The sequence below is a fragment of the Heteronotia binoei genome, chromosome 18, assembly GCF_032191835.1.
Source record: "Heteronotia binoei isolate CCM8104 ecotype False Entrance Well chromosome 18, APGP_CSIRO_Hbin_v1, whole genome shotgun sequence".
Classification (NCBI taxonomy): domain Eukaryota; kingdom Metazoa; phylum Chordata; class Lepidosauria; order Squamata; family Gekkonidae; genus Heteronotia; species Heteronotia binoei.
In genome coordinates this window covers 39,161,438-39,182,623 of record NC_083240.1, presented here as the reverse complement: position 1 = coordinate 39,182,623, position 21,186 = coordinate 39,161,438, and the positions used below count along the sequence as shown (strand labels likewise).

The following is a 21,186-nucleotide window of genomic DNA, read 5'->3' as shown; positions in this document are numbered from 1 at the left end:
ATTATTGATGATTATTACAAAGAGCAAGGGAAGCTACACGGGATTATGGAAGAGCACTGAAGGGAATCTTTCAAGAGAAAAGGAGAAGGGAAGATAAGAGAAGAAGAAGGGAAGATAAGAAGAAGAGAAGAAAAGAAGAAGAGAGGAGAGAAAGGAGGGAAAAGTAAAAGGGACTGACAATATATTCTTTATCTTGCTTGTTTCCATATTTGTTTTACTTTGTTATATTTGGTCTATTGTTTTGTTTTTGTTCTATTTTGAGCTAACACTCGTTACTAATGAATAGAATGGGGATGTATGGTGATGTGAACCAATTTATGTTAGAATAGATGTAAAGTGAATCTAGCGAACCCTGTGGCTGACTGTAAGCCTATCCTAATTTATATTGTTGTGATTTGACTTGGTCTAGTTCCTTTCGTATGTATTTTTATTTTTGTGAGGAAATAGTGTAGTTAACAGTAGTGCGGCTACTTCGCTCATTTATTACTTGTTACTAACCTATAATTGATAGAGACGAAGTGAATAGTTAATAAGATGTCACAACTCCCTAAAACTAAATTCTCACCTGGTCAGCCCAAAGCTGTGGGGAATATATTATCCCAAGATGCTTTGAAGGAGTTACAACAATCTTTTATGGAAGCACTGGGTCAAGTACAAAAAACTATAAGTGGTCAGATAGAGGGAATAGACGGTAAATTGACAGGATTAGAAAAACAATCTAAAGAAACTAAAAGTGAAATTATGGAGTTGCTTCAAGTTACGAAATCTATAGAAAATAACCAGAAAGTGATAGACTCCAGGGTTCAGGCGGTGGAAACGAAACAGACAGAGTTAGATAGGAAGTTGGCAATACTAGAGATGGAGAAAGCAGAATATATTTTGAGACTTATGAATATTCCGGAGGAAAGGAATGAGAGTCTTTTTGATAACGTGGCAGAAGCGTTAGCTGATATACTAGATATGAATAAGCAAAAAGTCGAGTTGGAACTGGATCAAGTATATAGAGTTAATTCGCTTTATGCAAAAAAAAAACGATTTACCTAGGGAAACGCATATTAAATTTGTGAGAAAAAGAATTAAAGAAAAGGTTTGGATGATTGCTCGCGATCACCCAATTATAATTAAAGATACTAAGATAAAGATTTTCCGAGAGGTTCCTTGGGTGATAAGGAATAAAAGAAGAGAATACAAAAAGCTAGTGACAACCCTTCAAGAAAAAGGCATAACATATAGATGGTTGAATCCAGAGGGACTACTCTTTAACATTATGAATACAAGATACAGGATAGATTCCACTCTTAAAATGGAAGAATTTCTCAAAAACCAAATGAAGGGAACAGAAAGTAGAGAATTTAGGGATTCGGAAAACAAATCGACACAACTAGAACGCCTGGGAAGAGGTGTAAGCGCCCGAGAGGAAGGGGAACTTTATTCGGGAAGTGACCTAGGACCAAGAGAGACTAGACAACAAAGAAAAAAAAGAACACAATCAGCAGAAGCACAGGAATGGTGAATACAACTATGTTCTCTCAATTAAAAATAGTATCATTAAATGTTAACGGACTTAATTCACCCCAGAAAAGGAAAAGAGTTTCGCTTCAACTGAAAAAAATGAAGGCGGATATTATCTGCCTTCAGGAAACGCACATAAAGAAAAAGGACGAAGCTCTGATTTGCAATATGAAGATCGGCAAGGCAATAATTTCTTCAGAAACAGATAGGAAAAAAAGAGGTTTGGTAACATATGTGAAAGAGGATATTAAGGCAGAGTTGATTTTTGAAGCTGTGGACGCGAGATTTCAAGGAATACTAGTTTCTAAAGGACAAATGAAATTTTTACTTGTCAATATTTATGCTCCTAATAACAAACAGGAGAACTTTTATAAAGAACTACAGAGAATGGTGGATAATCATAAGCCAGATAATATGTGTATAATAGGAGACTTCAATGCGGTGACTTGCCCCAAATTAGATAAGAGATTTGAAAAAGAAAAGAAGGGAAAAAAACGTACAAAATGTAAAACTCTCCCTGATACATTTTTTCAAATAGCAAGTGAATATGTGTTAGTGGATACATGGAGAACTTTAAATCCAGACAAGAAGGATTTCACATTTTACTCGAATAGACATTCCTCATGGTCACGAATTGATATGTGCTGGGCGTCAGCTACATTAATGAAAGAGGTTGAAGGGGTGGAAATACAGCCCAGAACAGTGGCAGATCATAGCCCACTTATAATAAATATTAAGGGGGAAAGAAAAAGATGGAACTGGAGAATGAATCCTAGGTTAATGAATAATAAGAAATTTGTAAAACATATAGAGGAGGAAATGAGAGATTTTTTTTATTGGAACACACGAGAAGATATGTCAGCCAGAACGGTCTGGGAAACCAGTAAGGCCTTTTTCCGTGGTTTAGTTATAAAATTTAACGCACAGAAGAAAAGGGAAGACAATAAGAAATTAAACGGGCTGATGGAGACAATTAAAGACAGAGAAAAGCGAATGAAGGAAAATCCAGGGATACAAGGAGTAAAAAATGAAATAAAAATTCTCCAACACGAGATACATCTATGTTTTTTGGATGAAATGGAAAAAAAGATACGTTTTGCCAGACAGAATTTCTTTGAAAACGCTAATAAACCAGGAAGATGGCTTGCGTACAAAATTAGGAAAGAACAAAATAGTAAAATAATTAGAACATTGAGAGATAGAACGGGGAATCATGTGCATACTCAATCAGGAACGCAGAAAATAGTAATGGACTTTTACACACAGCTCTATGAGGAAAAAAAACTGGATGAAACAAGACAAGAAGCTTATTTGGCAAACAAGTTAACGACAAAATTAACACAAGAACAGAAGGAAGGATTGAATAAGCCTATAGCAATGTATGAAATTGAGGAGGTGTGGCATAACCTGAAAAAAGGCAAAGCGGCGGGACCAGACGGAATTCCGCCGGAATACTATATTGTATTTAAAGAGATATTAATTAATCACTTTAAAAATGTCTTGGAGGAGGTTTGGACCAAAGCAGAGATAATGGACTCATGGAGACAAGCGAATATAGTGCTTATTCCCAAAACAACACAAGGATCAGAGGAGATAAGGGATTACAGACCAATCTCGCTACTTAATACAGATTATAAGATTTATTCAGCGATTCTGGCTAACAGATTAAAGAAGGTGTTAAATAGAATAATTCATACAGATCAAACGGGATTTCTGCCTAAACGTCATATGAGCCATAATTTAAGAACTATATTAAATGTATTAGAATATTATGAGATTAGCGGAAAGAAACAGCTGGCGCTATTCTTTTTAGACGCAGAGAAGGCGTTCGATAATTTAAACTGGGATTTTTTATTTTGTCAACTAAAGATGATGGATTTCGGGGAAAATTTTATTGAGAATATCAAGGCTATTTACAAAGATCAAAGAGCCAAAATAATCGTGAATGGACAACTAACCGAAGAAATCAAGTTAAAGAAAGGCACCAGACAAGGCTGTCCACTTTCCCCACTCCTTTTCGTATTGTCACTAGAAGTTCTATTGGAATCCTTAAGAAATAATCCCAAAATAAAAGGTTTACGGATAAGGGAGGAAATATATAAAGTGCTCGCGTACGCTGACGATATAGTATTAATTGTACAAGATCCTCTAGAGTCAATTGAAGAAATACAGGAGGAGTTAAAGCAATATGGGTTAGTGGCAGGACTAAAAGTAAATTACAATAAATCAAAGATAATAACCAAAAATATTTCAATCGCGGATAATCGTTTGATAGAGGAAAGAACAGGCTTTCAAAGGGAGACAAAAGTAAGATATTTAGGAATAATTCTGAGTAACAGATGTAGTAAGATATATGAGCTTAATTATGAACCGCTTTTAAAAGAATTAGAAATTAAGTTAAAGAAATGGCGTAGTCTGCAACTTTCATTTATGGGTAGAGTAGCGGTGGTTAAGATGTATGTTTTACCTAAGGTCCTATTCTTATTTCAAATGGTTAATTTTGCTTCTAAGAAAGCTTTCATTGTAAAACTGGAACAAATGGTTAGAGCTTATATTTGGCTAGACAAAAAACCGAGAATAAAATGGAAAATACTAACAGATGTTAAGGAAAACGGAGGGTTAGGTTTACCTGACTGGGGAAATTATCACCTGGCATGTGGAGTGAGCTGGTTACGAGACTGGATTAGACTCGAATCCAAAAGAATATTAACGTTAGAAGGGTTTGACCTTCAGAAGGGTTGGCATTTTAATCTATGGTATGCTGAAAAACCGCAAAAATACTTCACCAATCATCTGATTCGTAAAGGAATTAATAATGTTTGGATAAAACTTAAAAAGAAGATATATAATAGAGTACCAAGATGGTTGTCACCTATTGAAGCTTCAATTCAGCCACAACTATGGGATTACTCTAACGTAGTCAGATACCAAGATCTTTTAGATGAAAAAGATAAGATTCAGGGAAAAGAGATACTGGAGGGGAAAGGTCTAAAAATAGATTGGTGGATTATGACTATGACAGTGGCTAAATTTAACAAGGATAGACTAACTGGATTTAGCAGAGCTAACTTTGACTTTGATAAAATCTTAGTACACAACGTTGAGAAAACAATAAAAAAAACCTACAATTACATGTTGCAGATGAATTTGGAAGACGAGGTAGTTAAGGAAGTAATGCTGAAATGGTCAAAAAACTTCTCAAAGAATGTAGATTTAGAAACATGGTCATCATTCTGGAAAAAGAATTACAGTATTGTTAAGCCGATCAATTTCAGAGAAAATTTTTTTAAATTATATCATAGATGGCATATTACTCCCATACAATTAAATAAAATTAATTCAGACTCCTCCCCAAAGTGCTGGAAATGTGGGATCAAAACAGGTTCATTTTTTCATATGTGGTGGACGTGTAAATGGGCAAAAAGATTTTGGGTGCAAATTTATGAGATGGTGAAGTTAATGCTTGATATAAATTGGCAGTTTAAACCGGAGATTATGTTACTCTCCATGGTGAGGAAGGAAATTCCACAAGAGGACGAATACCTGACAACTTATGTTCTAACGGCGGCGAGAATCGTATATGCTACTTATTGGAGGCAGAAAGAGTGCCCAAAATTAGGGGAAGTGATAGATAAAATTTTTCAAGCAGCGGAGATGGATATTCTATCTAAGATGTTAAAAGGAATGTCCAAAGAGGACGCAGTGGAAAAATGGAGAAAGTTTTATAACTGGTTACAGAAAAGTAAAGATGAAAGTTATATAACTAGTAATATAATGGTGTAAGATAATTTAAAGTTGATTTGTATAATAATAAGGACTATAGTTTGAGTCTACATTCACCTCATTTTAGAAAAATAAGGATAAGGATAAGATTTAGACAGGTTACATACATACGTGTAGACATCAGGATACTTTTGTCTGTACGATTTCTCGTTTAATAGGAAGTTTATGTATTGGAGGTATATGTATGAGAATTATGTATGATGTTTGGATACATCTTGGATACATATCTTATCTTTGTTAAATGTGAAATAGAAATAAACTTTGGAAGTATTAAAAAAAAAAAATATCTCTTGCCAGTTAAAAATAATCCCTGCATCCTTCAAAGCGTAGACAGTTTTCCAGCGGAGATGGATCAGCGAAAGACTAACGCAGTTTTAAAAATTGCTTCCTTGCCCCAGCCTCAGTTTTGACAAAGGAGAAAACACGTACCTGCCGGCCATCTTGTCCCACATTGGTCTGCCCTCTCACCACCGTCCGGATGTTATCATCCAAGCGCCTACAAGGAAAGGGCAGACAATAAAGCCCCACTTGAAGCAACAGTCCCCCATTGAGGGCCGGGAAAGTTTCAGAAACTTCGCTCACCAAATGAGACTCCTGTTCCCAGATTAGAAAGAATGCAATTCCTGCTACACTAGACCAAAGGCACGACAAAATCTGGGAACATTTCATTATCTATAAATTGTCCTATAATCTCACAAACTCATTAGCCGAGCAACATGAAAACGAAGTTATAGCAATGTGGCATCCACTTTTGAAATATATGGCTGAACATGATATTGTTCCAAAGAATCCATATTCTAAACACTCGATTTACTTTTAGATATAAGATAAGAGTCCTAAACTGATATATAAAACTACGAGAATTCTTCTTCATTTCTTTTTATAGAAGATGATGATATTGGATTTGTATCATGCCCTATACTCTGAATCTCAGAGCGGTCACAATCTCCTTTACCTTCCCCACCCCACCCCACCCCCGCACACAACAGACACCCTGCGAAGCGGGTGGGGGCTGAGAGGGCTCTCACAGCAGCTGCCTTCAATGACAACTCCTGCGAGAACTATGGCTGACCCAAGGCCATTCCAGCAGCTGCAAGCGGAGGAGTGGGGGAATCAAACCCGGTTCTCCCAGATAAGAGTCCGTGCACTTAACCATGACACCAAACTGGCTCTCATTGTATAAACCTACAATGCATAATATTTTTATGATCTTATTTTTATATATATTTCTAATGTACTGCTTTGTTGTAAATAATAATAATAATAGCAACAACAACAAAATGCAATTACTAGCATGCATCAAGGGAATAATCCCAGTTTGCTCTGGCCTTCATAACAGATACCAACATCGGACTAGGCTGGCATGATGCAGTGGGCACCCTTTGCATTCTGGGCCTAAATGCCACCCGTCCAGGGAAAAGACACCTTACTCAGCAGGAGAGCACACCCCCTACATTGCCAGAAAGTCCCAAATTCAATCCACAGCCTCTCCAGTTTCGTTCCCAAAAGCTCTCAAAGCTGTGAAAAACCACAGAGAGCCGCTGCCAGTTACAGCAGACAACATCGGGCATGACAGCTCCCTGGGACCTCCAGCTCTGGGGGCAGTCTACCTCCAAACAAGTTGCTGGGGTGAACGAGGAGAGGTTTGGGCCTCTGTTGTTGTTTTTCTATGGGGCTTCCAGGGTATCAGGAAACAGAGCGCTGGACTCGATGGGCCGCCAGTCTGATCCAGTGGGACCCTTCTGCATCAGAGGGGGGGGGGGGGGTCCATCGAGTCCAACGTGACGCGGAGCGGCAATATGGTTCGGCAGGAAGCCTGACGGGGGCAGAAGCCCTGAGCCACTTGCCTTATTTTCAGCTTGATCTTATTCACCACGTCGTCGATGTTTGCCAAAGACTGCAAGATAAAAAAAGGAGACGTGATCGTTTCACCCCACGAGCGAAATCGGAAGGTGCGCTTGGCAAATCCGCAACCTCTGCGGTGCCCACCTAAAAATAAGAAGAGGATTGTTCGTTTAATCCTCACTCCCCAAATGAAGCCGGATTTGGTTTTCAAGCACTGCGAGTGTGCTGCATCAAACCACCCCCCTAAAAAAAAAGGATCCTGGGAATTGTAGTTTGGACAGGCCGTCAAGATTTCTCTGCTGCAGATTCCGAAGCTTCCTTGCGAAAATACTGAGAGGGGGAAGACAATTAAACCAGCAGGTGGAAGCAATCCAACCCTAAACCACCTCTGCCTAGCACAGGGGTGGCCAAACTGTGGCTCAGGAGCCAGACGTGGCTCTTTCACACATATTGTGCGGCTCTTGAAGCCCCCCGCCACAGCCCCATTGGCTGGAGAAGGCATCTCTCTCTTCTCCAAGCCAAGCCAGCTTGGAGAAGACATTCCAAGTTAAAGATGTTTTCTTCCCACCTCTCCCTCCCCATCTATTTGCCTGCCTGCCTTCCCTCAAACATCTGAAGTTCATGTCTCGCGGCTCTCAAACATCTGATGTTAAGAACATAAGAGAAGCCATGTTGGATCAGGACAATGGCCCATCCAGTCCAACACTCTGTGTCACACAAGAACATAAGAGAAGCCATGTTGGATCAGGCCAATGGCCCATCCAGTCCAACACTCTGCGTCACACAAGAACATAAGAGAAGCCATGTTGGATCAGGCCAATGGCCCATCCAGTCCAACACTCTGTGTCACATAAGAACATCAGAGAAGCCATGCTGGATCAGGCCAATGGCCCATCCAGTCCAACACACTGTGTCACATAAGAACAGAAGAGAAGCCATGTTGGATCAGGCCAATGGCCCATCCAGTCCAACACTCTGTGTCACACAGTGGCCAATACACACACACACACACACACACACACTGTGGCTAATAGCCACTGATGGACCTCTGCTCCTGTGGCAGTGAATTCCACATGCCAATCACCCTTTGGGTGAAGAAGTACTTCCTTTTATCCGTTTTATGTTTATTCTAGGCAGCTCTTACAGTGAGCCAGTCTGGGCACCCCCGGCCTAGCAGGAAGTCCCATTGGACTCGGTCATTTTCCTCACCCAGCTACCCAAACGGATTTTGTAAGCTCCCTGGGGCAGGGAGTTCTCCTCTTCCTTGTTCTGCTGTAACCTTCCCATCGCTGGAGACTCAGGTTCTCGGTAAGAACCAGCCCAGGTCTCTCGCTAGGCTGCAGAGTCTTGGGTTGTCAGAGACCCAGCTGTGCTGCATTTGAACCTGAACTGAAAGCTGTTTGTTAAAAGAAATCCGGCGGGGGGGGGGGGGGGGGTGTCATTATTTACTCAGCCAGAGAGCGGCAGTGACCCCTGGTGGCTAAATAAGGCAGTGCAAAACTTTATTATTGAGGGCCTTGAGCACAAAGCCTTTTTTTGAACCTGCAATTCTCATCAGGCAGGAAAGTGAACTGCAAAACAGTGAAGGGGGGGGGGTGGAGCAGGGGAAAGCAGAGCAGACCATAAAATATCACACACAAACCCTCCCTGGGATACAGCAGTGTGGGTGCAGGAACGTACTAGACACACGGAAACCCAGAAAAACGCTGTCATCCTTTTCCTCAAGAGGAGACCAAGTGCTCTGCTCGAGGTTGACTCAGCCTTCCATCCTTCTGAGGTCAGTAAAATGAGTCCCCAGCTTGCAGGCCCGGCGCTGGGCTTTCCAGCCTTGGGGAATCTGGGCGAAGTCCAGACGGGATGGCAGCGGGCGCTTGAAGCCCACCCCCCCAACTTTGCCTAAGCTTCCCGAGCCTCGGGAAGCCTGGGTGAAGCCAACACCGCCGTGGGCGTGCAGAGAGGGAGTGCCACGTGGTGCCCCTAGGCCAGGTGGTACCTGAGGCCGCAGCCTAGTTGGCCTACTCCCACGCGCCGGCCTTGCCAGCTTGCTGGGGGGAAAGTGCAGATGACTGGGGAAGGCAATGGCAAACCACCCCGTAAAAAGTCTGCCGTGAAAACGTCATGATGCGACGTCACCCCAGAGTTGGAAACGACTGGCGCATGCACAGGGGACTACCTTTACCTTCACCTTTGATCAGGCCACTTCTTAGTGATCTTTTCCTGAACTGAAAAGTCCCTGGATCAGGCCCCTGGAGAGTCAGTTTGGTGTAGTGGTGAAATGTGCAGACTCTTATCTCGGAGAACCAGGTTTAATTCCCCACTCCTCCACTTGCAGCTGCCGGAATGGCCTTGGGTTAGCCATAGCTCTGGCAGAGGTTGTCCTTGAAAGGGCAGCTGCTGGGAGAGCCCTCTCAGCCCCACCCACCTCGCAGGGTGTCTGTTGGGGAGGAAGATAAAGGAGATTGTGAGCTGCTCTGAGACTCTGATCTGCAGTCTTCTTCTTAAGTGTGCAGACTCTTATCTGGGAGAACCGGGTTTGATTCCCCACTCCACCACTTGCACCTGCTAGCATGGTCTTGGGTCAGCCATAGCTCTGGCAGAGGTTGTCCTTGAAAGGGCAGCTGCTGGGAGAGCCCTCTCCAGCCCCACCCACCTCACAGGGTGTTTGTTGTGGGGGAGGAAGGTAAAGGAGATTGTGAGTCGCTCTGAGACTCTTCGGAGTGGAGGGCGGGATATAAATCCAATATCTTCATCTACCTCACAGGGTGTCTGTTGTGGGGGGAGGAAGGTAAAGGAGATTGTGAGCCGCTCTGAGACTCTTTGGAGTGGAGGGCGGGATATAAATCCAATATCATCTTCTTCTTCTTCTTCTTCTTCTTCTGGTTCTTGAACCTTTCTGCACCATCCAGCTATACAATATCTGTTTTGAGATGGAGAAACCAGAATTGCAACATGTACTCCCAGTTCTGGCCCCTCTAAAGGCATTATGATGCTGGCAGCTTTAGCCTTAATCTCCTTCCTAGTAATCCCCAGCACGAGACTGGCCTTTTGCACCGCTGCTGCGCATGCGACATTTTCACTAGACTTGATTTCTCACCACTCTGACAGATTGTTCCTGGGCAGCCGCTGCCAGTTCAGACTCCAACGGGGCTTGTGGAAGAAAAGCGAGGCTCATCGAGGCAGGGTGGGGGGGGTGCGGGAGAAGTAAAAAAAGAGGACTGCTTGTCTGTACAGGTATCCCTTTACATTTACCTACACTGAACCGCATTTCCCACACTACTGCCCATACCCAGTCTGGAGAGATCTTTTAGGAGCCCTTCACAACCTGCTTTGCTTCTCCTGCATAATTCGGTACCATCTGCAAATCAGACACTTTGCTGTTCATTCCTGAATCCACAGGAGTTAGTCAGATGCATCTGACGAAGAGAGCTGTCTTTCTCCAAAGCTTACACTACGATAAAATTTGTTAGTATTAAACATGTATTAAACTCTCCCCACATGTTCCCCAGAGAGTGCTAAGGTCGGGGTCTCAGAACCTCCTTACAATCCCTGGGCCAAAGGAGGCCCGTCTGAAAGTGACCAGGGACAGGGCCTTTTTGATTGCAGCCCCCTGTTGGTGGAACCAGCTCCCGGAGGAGGTGAGGGCCCTGCGGAACCTTGAACAGTTCCGCAGGGCCTGCAAAACAGCCCTCTTCCGGTTGGCATATAAGTAATTGTGATCGGAATGCCTGAATATTAAATCTCGAACAGATTATTGAATACTGGAAAATTTGAAGGACTGATTTAAGGGAAGGTAGCATAGTGTATATTGACGTGAGTTTTATGTATTTTAGGTCTTTTATGTCTTTTATTGTGTAATTATTAACGTATTTTAAACTGATCCTTGTTAGCTTTTTGTGTTGTAAGCCGCCCTGAGCCCACCTTGGTGGGGTAGGGCGGGATATAAATCAAATAAATAAATAAATAAATGTGCTCCTGGACTCTCTACTAGTCCTGGATCCAGATGAGGTATGACAACATTAAAAGGCACCCAACAACAACCCCTTGGAACCAGTGTTCCCTCTGAGTTAGTGCTCCGCTCCATATGTTTATCCAATCCCCTCTTGAAGCTGGCATTGCTTGTAGCTGCCGCCGCCTCCTGTGGCAGTGAATTCCATGTGTTAATCACCCTTAAAGGAACCTTTCTTCATAGGGAAAAGTGTTCCAACATTTTAATAATTCTAGTTGCCCTTTTCTGGACTTTTTCCAATGCTATCATATCTTTTTTGAGGTGTGGTGACCAGAATTGTACACAGTACTCCAAATGAAGCCGCACCATCAAATTATACAGGGACATTATGATACAGGGGAGGGACAGTGGCTCAGTGGTAGAGCATCTGCTTGGTGAGCAGAAGATCCCAGGTTCAATCCCCGGCATCTCCAACTAAAAAGGGTCCAGGCAAATAGGCATGAAAAACCTCAGCTTGAGGCCCTGGAGAGCCGCTGCCAGTCTGAGTAGACAATACTGACTTTGATGGACCCAGGAGGGTCTGATTCAGTATAAGGCAGCTTCATATGTTCATATGTACAGGCTGATTTCTTTCCAATTTTCTTCCTAATAATTCCCAGCACGGCGTTGGCCTTTTTTATTGCAGTCGCACAGTGTCTTGACATTTTTAGTGAGTTAACTACCATGACCCCAAGATCTCTCTCTTGGTCAGTCTCTGCCAGACCCATACTCCCATCTCATGAGTTTACTTAGGAGGGTTTTTTTGGAAGATGCAATGGAAGAAAGCTTATATATATGGCTTTCAAAAAAGGACCAGACAAACACGGAGAGGATATTTGCATTGTCCAAGACAGACGCTGAAATGACCTTTGCATACAGAGGCAGGGGGCCTCATGTTACCACAGCAAAACGGGAACCATAATGCTTCTAAGCTTCCCGGGACATCTGGCTGATCCCTCTTGGAAACAAAAGCAATTCTTTGTGCGCCTCACCTCTACCCCACAGCTCCAAAAGATTCCAAACCCACAGAATCAAATAAGCATTTGGGGAAAGAGACATGACCACGGACACTTTAGCTTGGAGAAACGTCGAATGTGGGGTGATATGACAGAGGTTTACAAGATTATGCATGGGATGGAGAAAGTAAAGAAAGAAGTCCTTTTCTCCCTTTCTCACAATACAAGAACTCGTGGGCACTCAATGAAATTGCTGAGCAGTCAGGTTAGAATGGATAAAAGGAAATACTTCTTCATCCAAAGGGTGATTAACATGTGGAATTCACTGCCACAGGAGGTGGTGGCGGCTACAAGCATAGCCAGCTTCAAGAGGGGATTGGATAAAAATATGGAGCAGAGGTCCATCAGTGGCTATTAGCCACTCTGTGTGTGTGTGTATTTATTTTTTTTTATTATTATTATTTTGGCCACTGCGTGACACAGTGTTGGACTGGATGGGCCACTGACCTGATCCAACATGGCTTCTCTTATGTTCTTACACACTTAGCATTTGTGGCGTGCACACGAACTGTTGCTGGATGGGTTCTCTTGCCCCCACCCCCGCACAGTAGCTCCACTTTCGTAATATCACTCTTTTGCCTCTCTCACATGGCCTAATTTAATACCTATTAATACCTGCGAATAAGGGATAGACTGTTAGAGGCAGAACCAGTGGAATTGTACAGCGCAGCCAATAAGACCTGCTCTTTCCTCAATCATGGGATATTCTCTATTTTGGGTCATCCTCCCAGCTACCTTTACCAGCTTCAGAATTCAACACTACGTAGAACCTTTTCACTTGCTAGGCTTCATGTCCTCCCCTCGGCAATCCTAACAGGAAAAGTAAATGACACACCTTTCCATAATAGATTATGGCCCTGTGCAAGTGGTGCCATTGAGACAGTATCCCACGTGCTATTAGAATGCTGTCCCTACATCAATGTACGGCATAGCATTTCATCACCAGTTCTTGGTAGTATTTTAGATTTACCCGACTCACACAAATTGCTTTTTTTTTTTTTTGCTAAACAATGCTGCTGCTGATGTTACTGAAACTGTGGCAAAGTTCCTCCAGGCAGCTCTAGTTATAGGTAGTACTATAGTAAACTAAAGAGCCCTGTGATGCAGAGTGGTAAAGCTGCAGTACTGCAGTTGGAGTCCTCTGCTCACGACCTGAGTTCAATCCCAGCGGAAGCTGGTTCAGGTAGCCGGCTCAAGGTTGACTCAGCCTTCCATCCTTCCGAGATCAGTAAAATGAGTCCCCAGCTTGCTGGGGGGGGGAAAGTGTAGATGACTGGGGAAGGCAATGGCAAAGCACCCCGTAAAAAAGTCTGCCGTGAAAACGTCGTGAAAGCAACGTCACCCCAGAATCAGAAACGACTGGTGCTTGCACAGGGACTACCTTGACCTTTATAGCAAACTAAGCTATTTTATAATGATTTAATTCACAATTTTTTAAGAATGGGACTGAAAGATGGAATATGTTTTTTATGCATGCGTATGCTTTATTTCTGCATTTTCTTTTATCCTACCCTTTTCTATCCTAACAGTTTTATAAAGGAAACTGCTATGACCTATGCTTGGTTTCAGATTTCTGCAAACCTTGTCCTATTGCATCGTCTATTAGATGTCTCATCCTACTGACTGCGTTGACTTACGCTGCGTCATCGGCCTCGAGTTTCTGCAAGGTAGGCAGACGACAAATAAAGTAAATAAACTAGAAATAAAATCTGTATCTCCTAACCACATAAATTAAATATCATAAATAAATGTGAAAGAAAACCTGTATCTCCTAATCACATAAATAAAACAATGTAAATTAAAAAAGAAATAAAACCTGCAGTCTTTAGTCACATGTTTCTGCCCTTCAACTATGTAAAGTTTGAGACACAGGCAAGCGACAGAGAGCTTTAAGAGGAGACGGGATAAACAGATGGAGCAGAGGTCCATCAGTGGCTACTAGCCACAAGGTAAAGATGGAACTCTCTGCCTGGGGCAGTGATGCTCTGTATTCTTGGTGCTTGGGAGGCCCACAGTGGAAGGGCTTCTGGAGTTCTGGCCCTGCTGGCGGACCTCCTGATGGCACTTGGTTTTGGCCACTGCATGATATGACATGTTGGGCTGGATGGGCTACTGGTTTGATCCAACATGACTTCTCATGTATTCTTATGTCTGGGGCAGTGATGCTCTGTCTTCTTGGTGCTTGGGGGAGGCCATAGTGGGAGGGCTTCTAGTGTCCTGACCCTACTAGTGGACTTCCTGATGGCACCTGGTTTTGGCCACTGTGTGACACAGAATGTTAGACTGGATGGGCCATTGGCTGATCCAACATGGCTTCTCTTTATGTTATGACATTTTGTGGCCAGCTTAATTTTTAAAACCGAACTTAAAAGAGAGGTGCCAATGCTTGTGAGCTTGCAGTTCAGATACGGCTGAAGGACTGGGCGAAGAGAATTCTGCAGATGCTCCAAAACCATCTTCTTTATTGGCTCACATGTTTGTTCATGCACAAAACCTCTAGAACTTTACTTACCTGTTCTGTTGGGAAGAGCGTATTAATATATTCCACGGCGTTAAAATCAGATCTGTCTAGCGGATCTTGACTAGGGAAAACCTACAGGCAGAGAAAACAAGAGGGCACTTAGCTCACGGCCTATAACCTCTCACTACATCCGTTATTTCAAGCTGCATATAGGATACTCCACTTCCGATGAATTTATGCAATTCCATTAACACCCAAGGAGAAAGAGAGCGGACTGGTAATTAATTCAACGAATGCAGTCATTACCGGCTCTGTGCAAACCAACTGCCAAATGAATATCCACTATACAACAACGTGGAAAAGAAGAAGATTAAGGAGATATTGGATTTATATCCCGCCCTCCACTCTGAAGAGTCTTAAAGCGGCTCACAATCTCCTTTGCCTTCCTCCCCCACAACAGACACCCTGTGAGGTGGGTGGGGCTGGAGAGGGCTCTCACAGCAGCTGCCTTTCAAGGACAACCTCTGCCAGAGCTATGGCTGACCCAAGGCCATGCTAGCAGGTGCAAGTAGAGGAGTGGAGAATCAAACCCGGTTCTCCCAGATAAGAGTCCGCACACTTAACCACTACACCAAACTGGCTCTCCAGAGTTTGGTGGCAGAGCTTTGGATGCTGAAAAATTCCACATTCAGCCCTTGGTGTTGAGGGTTAAAGTAGGGGTCCCCTACCCCTGGGCCATGGACTGGAACTGGTCCGTGGCTTGTCAGCAACCGGGCCGTGAGTTGTATAATTATTTCATTATATATTACCATGTAATAATATCAAAAATAAGAAGACACTGGATTTATATCCTGCCCTCCACTCCGAATCTCATAGTGGCTTACAATCTCCTTTATCTTCCTCCCCCACAACAGACACTCTGGGAGGTGGGTGGGGCTGAGAGAGCTCTCCCAGAAGCTGCCCTTTCAAAGACAACTCTGTGAGAGCTATAGCTGACCCAAGGCCATTCCAGCAGCTGCAAGTGGAGGAGCGGGGAATCAAACCTGGTTCTCCCAGGTAACGGTCTGTACAATTATACTAATAAACTAATAAAAATAAAGTGCACAATTGCATCATCCTGAAACCATCCCACCCCTCCACCCTGGTCCATGGAAAAATTGTCTTCCACAAAATCGGTTCCTGGTGCCAAAAAGGTTGGGGACCGCTGGGTTAAAGGACCTTGGGCAGTGATTCATGGAAAGACCTTTCTCTGCCTGGAGTGCCACTGCCAATAGGTGCAGCTGATCCTGAACCAAGAAGAGGAAGACTGTAGATTTATACCCTGCCCTTCTCTCTGAATCAGTCTCAGAGCGGCTTGCAATCTTCTATATCTTCCTCCCTCACAACAGACAGCATGTGAGGTGAGTGGGGCTGAGAGAGTTCTCACAGCAGCTGCCCTTTCAAGGACAACCTCTGCCAGAGCTATGGCTGACCCAAGGCCATTCCAGCAGCTGCAAGTGGAGGAGTGGGGAATCAAACCTGGCTCTCCAAGATAAGAGTCCGCACACTTCACCACTTCACCACTACACCAAACTGGCACCAAACAAGACCACTTGGCATGAAACAGTTTCTTGTGCTTTTCTTCAGTTTCTGCTAGAGAGGCCATTGCCTAGTGGGGCCCAGCACCCAGTCTGCATGCAGAAGGTCCTCTGTTCAGTCTCTTGACACCTACACTTAAAGCAGAGGTACTTGCTTCATTGATCGCAGACAGCCACACTCACAATTCCCTTCAACCCAAAGAGCCATGTTGACTTCCATCCCTGGCCTGAAGCTTGCACTTGTTCCAAGGTGGAAACCATCTTCTAGCCACAAGTCTTACCAGGCCTTGCCCACTTTCCTGCAACATGTGGCAGTTGCCCCATTTGGAACTGGTGCTCTGAAGAACCAAAGGTGACATGTCATAGAGCCAGACATGGCTCTTTAGAAGCAGTGGAACACAACCCTTTCAATTACCAGAGTACCTCTAAACATCTAAAATGCTCTTTCACCACTGGGAGCACCTACAGCCGGGGCTGCGGAAACTGCACTGGCTGCCTGTGGTATACCAGATTCGCTAAAGTTGCTGGTTATTACCTTTAAAGCCCTATATGGCCGAGGACCTGCCTACCTTAGGGAAGGAAGGGACGGTGGCTCAGTGGTAGAGCATCTGCTTGGTAAGCAGAAGGTCCCACATTCAATCCCCGGCATCTCTAACTCAAAAGGGTCCAGGCAAGTAGGCGTGGAAAGCCTCAACTTGAGACCCTGGAGAGCTGCTGGCAGTCTGAGTAGTCAATACTGACTTTGACAGTATTGACAATACTGAGGGTCTGATTCAGTAGAAGGCAGCTTCATATGTTTATATATGCTTCTTGGGGAATATGAACGGCCCTTCTCTTCTCTCAAGACTCTTATTCTCTCAAGAAATGTTTTAGTATGCCACTATACACTGATCTGAGCCCAAGTTTGGGGAATGGGCAGTATAAAAATGTAATAAATAATGAAATCTTTCCTCTCCTGCCTCCTGAGCTCTCTCTTCTGTTCACTCTGCATTGGGCAGATACGGGGTGCAGGAAGCATTATCATGCACTGTGATTTAAACGTGGGTGGGGGGCATTGCCTGTGGTTTCTGGAAGAGGGGTGAAGTTTCCGATCCTGCCCGTGCTGCTTCCTTTTCTTTTTAAATCTTTCTTTTTAATTTCCTTTTTGATCCTGTCTTCTTACTACTCGCTTTGATTCTTAAATCTTTTTTCATTCCTTTTTTTTATCCTGCCTTCTTACTACTCGCTTTGCATTCTGAACAGCGAGCTGCATTTTCAGGATGGGTGAGCAGCAGGGTCACCAATCTCCAGGCGGGGGCAGGGGATCCCCCGGTTTGAAGGCCCTTCCCCCCACTTCATCATCAGAAAGAGGGGGGAGGAAATGTCTGCAGGCCACTCCATTATTCCCTACGGAGACCGATTCCCATAGGGCATAATGGAGAATTGATCTGAAGGTATCTGGAGCTCTGGGGGGGGGGCTCTTTTTTGAGGTAGAGGCATCAAATTCGTACCATAGCATCCAGTTTCTCTCCCCAAAACAGCCCCCAAGTTTCAAAAAAACTGGATCAGGGGGTCCAATTCTATGAGCCCCCAAAGAAGGTGCCCCATCCTTATTTCCAATGAATGAAATGCAATTGAAAGGTGTGCAGTCCATTGAAATGTGATGGCCAGAACTCCCTGTGTTCAATTATGTTTGTCACAACCTTACTCCTGGCTCCACACACCCCAAAGTCTCCCGGCTCCACCCCCAAAGTCCCCAGATATGTCTTGGATGAGACCTGGCAACCGTAGCGAGCAGGAGGCGGCAGGCCTCCTCTGGGGAAGAAGGCCGGCTTGCCGGCGCGGGCCCCGCCTTCCCTTCCCTTGGAGGCGGCTCACCTGCTCGATGGCCAGCTGGACCTCGGGGGCCAGCTGCAGAGCCGCCTCCAGCTCGCAGGCGAAGTCCAGCTCTTCCTCCTCCATCCCGGCCTGCCCCGCGCAGCTCCACTTCCGGGACGGCGGCATTCTGGGAGTCGGGAGGACTCGGGGGCGGGGCTAAGAGGCGAAAGGGGCGGGGCGGGAAGGGGACGCGGAGGGCTTCTGGGCATGCGCAGAGTGCCTTCCCACGGGCATGAGAGGTACCTCCAGCTGTTCGGGTTGCCAACCTCCAGGTGGTAGACCAGAACAAAGACAAATCCATGAAAATAACTAACCAAGTCGTTAATGTATCATTATCCACACCGTTCATATATGATTCATTCACAATATCCATCCAAGTCAAGTAAGCTCTGGTACCCAGCACAATGTCTCCACTTGACTTCTCCATGGATGAGACATTGTGCTGGATACTCTGTAAAGAAAAATATTTGAGAGCTTGTGGGCTGTTCAACTTATCCCTCCTGGACGAAGAGGTGATCTCATCAAAACGTGTCGAATACGCTGGCTATAATCCACGTTGAGGGTCTTCTGGAAATCTACTCCATTTTGGAAAATACTTAAAGGACTTTTCACGTTTTGCACTAGCTCTTTGTCAGGGTTACAAAATGATGCACGGCTTTCGGTGGACTTAGAAAGTTGTATGTATGAGCTTACCTGACTGATGGATATTGTGAATGAATCATATATGAATTGTGTGGATGATAATATCGATATTTAACCGCATTAAGGACTTTGTTAGTTATTTTTGCGGATTTGTTTTTGTTCTGGTCTGGTTGTTCATGATTCTCTTGCGCACAGCCTCCAAGTGGTGGCTGGAGACAACTGATCTCCAGGAGACACGGCTCACTTTACCAGGAGACAATGGTGGTCACTTTGGAAGGTTGGTTTTATGGCATTATGCCCCATTGAAGACTCTCCCCTCCCCACACTCTGCCCTGCTCAAGTCCCCCCCCCCACCCCCAATCTCCAGGTATTTCTCAGCCTAGAGAGGTGGCCAAACTTGATGAACGTAAGAGCCACATAGAATTAATGTCAGATGCCTGAGAGCTGCAAGACATGAATGTCAAGGGAGGGAGGGAAGGAAGGAAAATAGATAGGGGAGAGAGGTGGAAAGAAAGCAACTTAAACTTTAAATGGCTTGGCTTGGAGACGTGATTTAAAAAGAGAAATGCCTTCTCCAAGCCGGCTGACACCACGGTCAGGGCTTCAAGAGCCACACAATATGTGTGAAAGAGCCACAGTTTGAGCAGCCCTGACTTAGAGCAACCCAACCAAATGTGTCAAGAGTATATACCGGGGTGGGGAACCTCCGTCCCAAAGGCCATATGCGGCCCTCAAGGTCACTTGGTGCGGCCCTCGTGGATTGCTGGGCCAAACTGAAGAAGAAGAAGATATTGGATTTATATCCCGCCCTCCACTCCGAAGAGTCTCAGAGCGGCTCACAATCTCCTTTACCTTCCTCCCCCACAACAGACACCCTGTGAGGTGGGTGGGGCTGGAGAGGGCTCTCACAGCAGCTGCCCTTTCAAGGACAACCTCTGCCAGGGCTATGGCTGACCCAAGGCCATTCCAGCAGGTGCATGTGGAGGAGCAGAGAATCAAACTCGGTTCTCCCAGATAAGAGTCCGTACACTTAACCCCTACACCAAACTGGCTCTCCACATGGCACCAAACTGAGCCATGTGGCAGCCTCTCTGGGGCCTGGCTGGCCAGCGAGGATCGCGGGGCCCAGCCACGCCATGCAGCAGCCTCCCCAGGGCTGGGCAGGGATCACAGGGCCCAGATGTACTATGTGGCAGCCTCCCTGGGGCCTGGCTGGCTGGCCAGAATTGCTGCAGGGCCTGGAAAAGTTGCTGTCACAGTTCAGTTTGCACTTGATTATCCAAGGTGGTGTGGCCTAATATGCTAATGAGTGTGGGAGCTAATATGCTAATATTAGGGGATGTGATCTAATATGCTGAGTTCCTGCTGGGCTTTTTCTACAAAAAAAGCCCTGGACCTATGCATTTGCCTAGAGCAGCGGGCCGGGTGTGTGTGTGACCTAATATGCTAATATTAGGGGATGTAGTCTAATATGTGTGTGTGTGTGCGTGCCAGATTAGGCTCTCCGCACATGACTTCAAATAGAAAAACAATTATTTGCATTAATTTTGCTGGCCTGAAACATTCTCCCTTGGCGGAGCACTGTTTTTTAAGTTGATAATTTTTTATGGCCCGCGAATGATGTTATAAATATCCATACGGCCCTTGGCAGAAAAAAGGTTCCCCACCCCTGGTATAGACACACACACGCAAACACCCAACCCCCACTATGACCAGGTCTGGAGATGAGAGCTGAGTGCAGGCAGAGTGCTTTTCCTGGGAGATGGGTGCCTTTGAGCCTGCTTTTCCCCAACCACATGGGTTTGATGGGTGCCTCTGCATATAGAGTCCCTTCTTTCAGTATATCTGAGCATGGGCAGAGTGCCCTTTCCCTGCCGCTAAGGAAAACTGATGAAGTCCCATTTATTAAAACAGGAAACAAATAATTAGTTCAGTTTCTCATTACAGTCAGCCAGGCTTTAACGTGCCACAAGTTTGTTGGCAAAGCCCGGGTTTTCTGGTCAGTTACACTGAAATACACAAAATAATCATTGGTCTGGGTGGGTCACTCCCTCGGTCTGTAGCAGCTGAACAAAGCTCGAGCCCAGGGGCAGTCACAAAATACCAATGGACTCTGGCCGCGAAAGCCTTCGACGTGTTCTATATATGTTGCTCCAAATATCGCCTATGTGCCAGTGATACACGGTGGACTTTTTCAGAAAATACGTACTTTTAAAAAAAGAAAAAAATCCACACAACTATATTGGACGCGTATATAACTTTACTGAAGTATCTATTATAATTTTTGTTCCCAAATTTAGAACGTATAACTGTTTGCAGCACATTTCGCGTTGAGGTTGCGTATTAAGTGTTGTTCTGAATCCACCGTGGTCTCTTTAATTATTCCTGTTCTGGTGACTGGCTGGTTGGATGAGAGTTTGGGCATGCCGAAGGAACCCAGGCCTCTCAGCGACCCGGATTCTCCCTTATCTTCCACACAGACTTTCCCTTCCACCCCGGCAGATGAGT

General features: G+C 44.7%; 1 protein-coding gene across 2 annotated transcripts in view; it reads right to left on the bottom strand.

Moving 5' to 3' along the window:
* VPS53 (VPS53 subunit of GARP complex) overlaps window positions 1-18,163 on the bottom strand; it is a 100,141-nt gene extending 81,978 nt beyond the window's left edge. Inside the window, exons 1-4 of one of the 2 annotated variants that reach the window (XM_060259294.1) lie at window positions 18,037-18,163; window positions 14,654-14,734; window positions 7,143-7,192; window positions 5,725-5,791 (exon numbers count right to left, since the gene is read on the bottom strand). In XM_060259294.1, coding sequence (XP_060115277.1) covers window positions 5,725-5,791; window positions 7,143-7,192; window positions 14,654-14,734; window positions 18,037-18,162 — 324 coding nt within the window. In that variant the 5' untranslated portion in view covers window position 18,163. Of the gene's footprint in view, window positions 1-5,724; window positions 5,792-7,142; window positions 7,193-14,653; window positions 14,735-18,036 lie in introns of those variants that run through there. The other variant, XM_060259293.1, reaches the window with a different exon arrangement.
* Window positions 18,164-21,186: the final 3,023 nt, after the last annotated feature.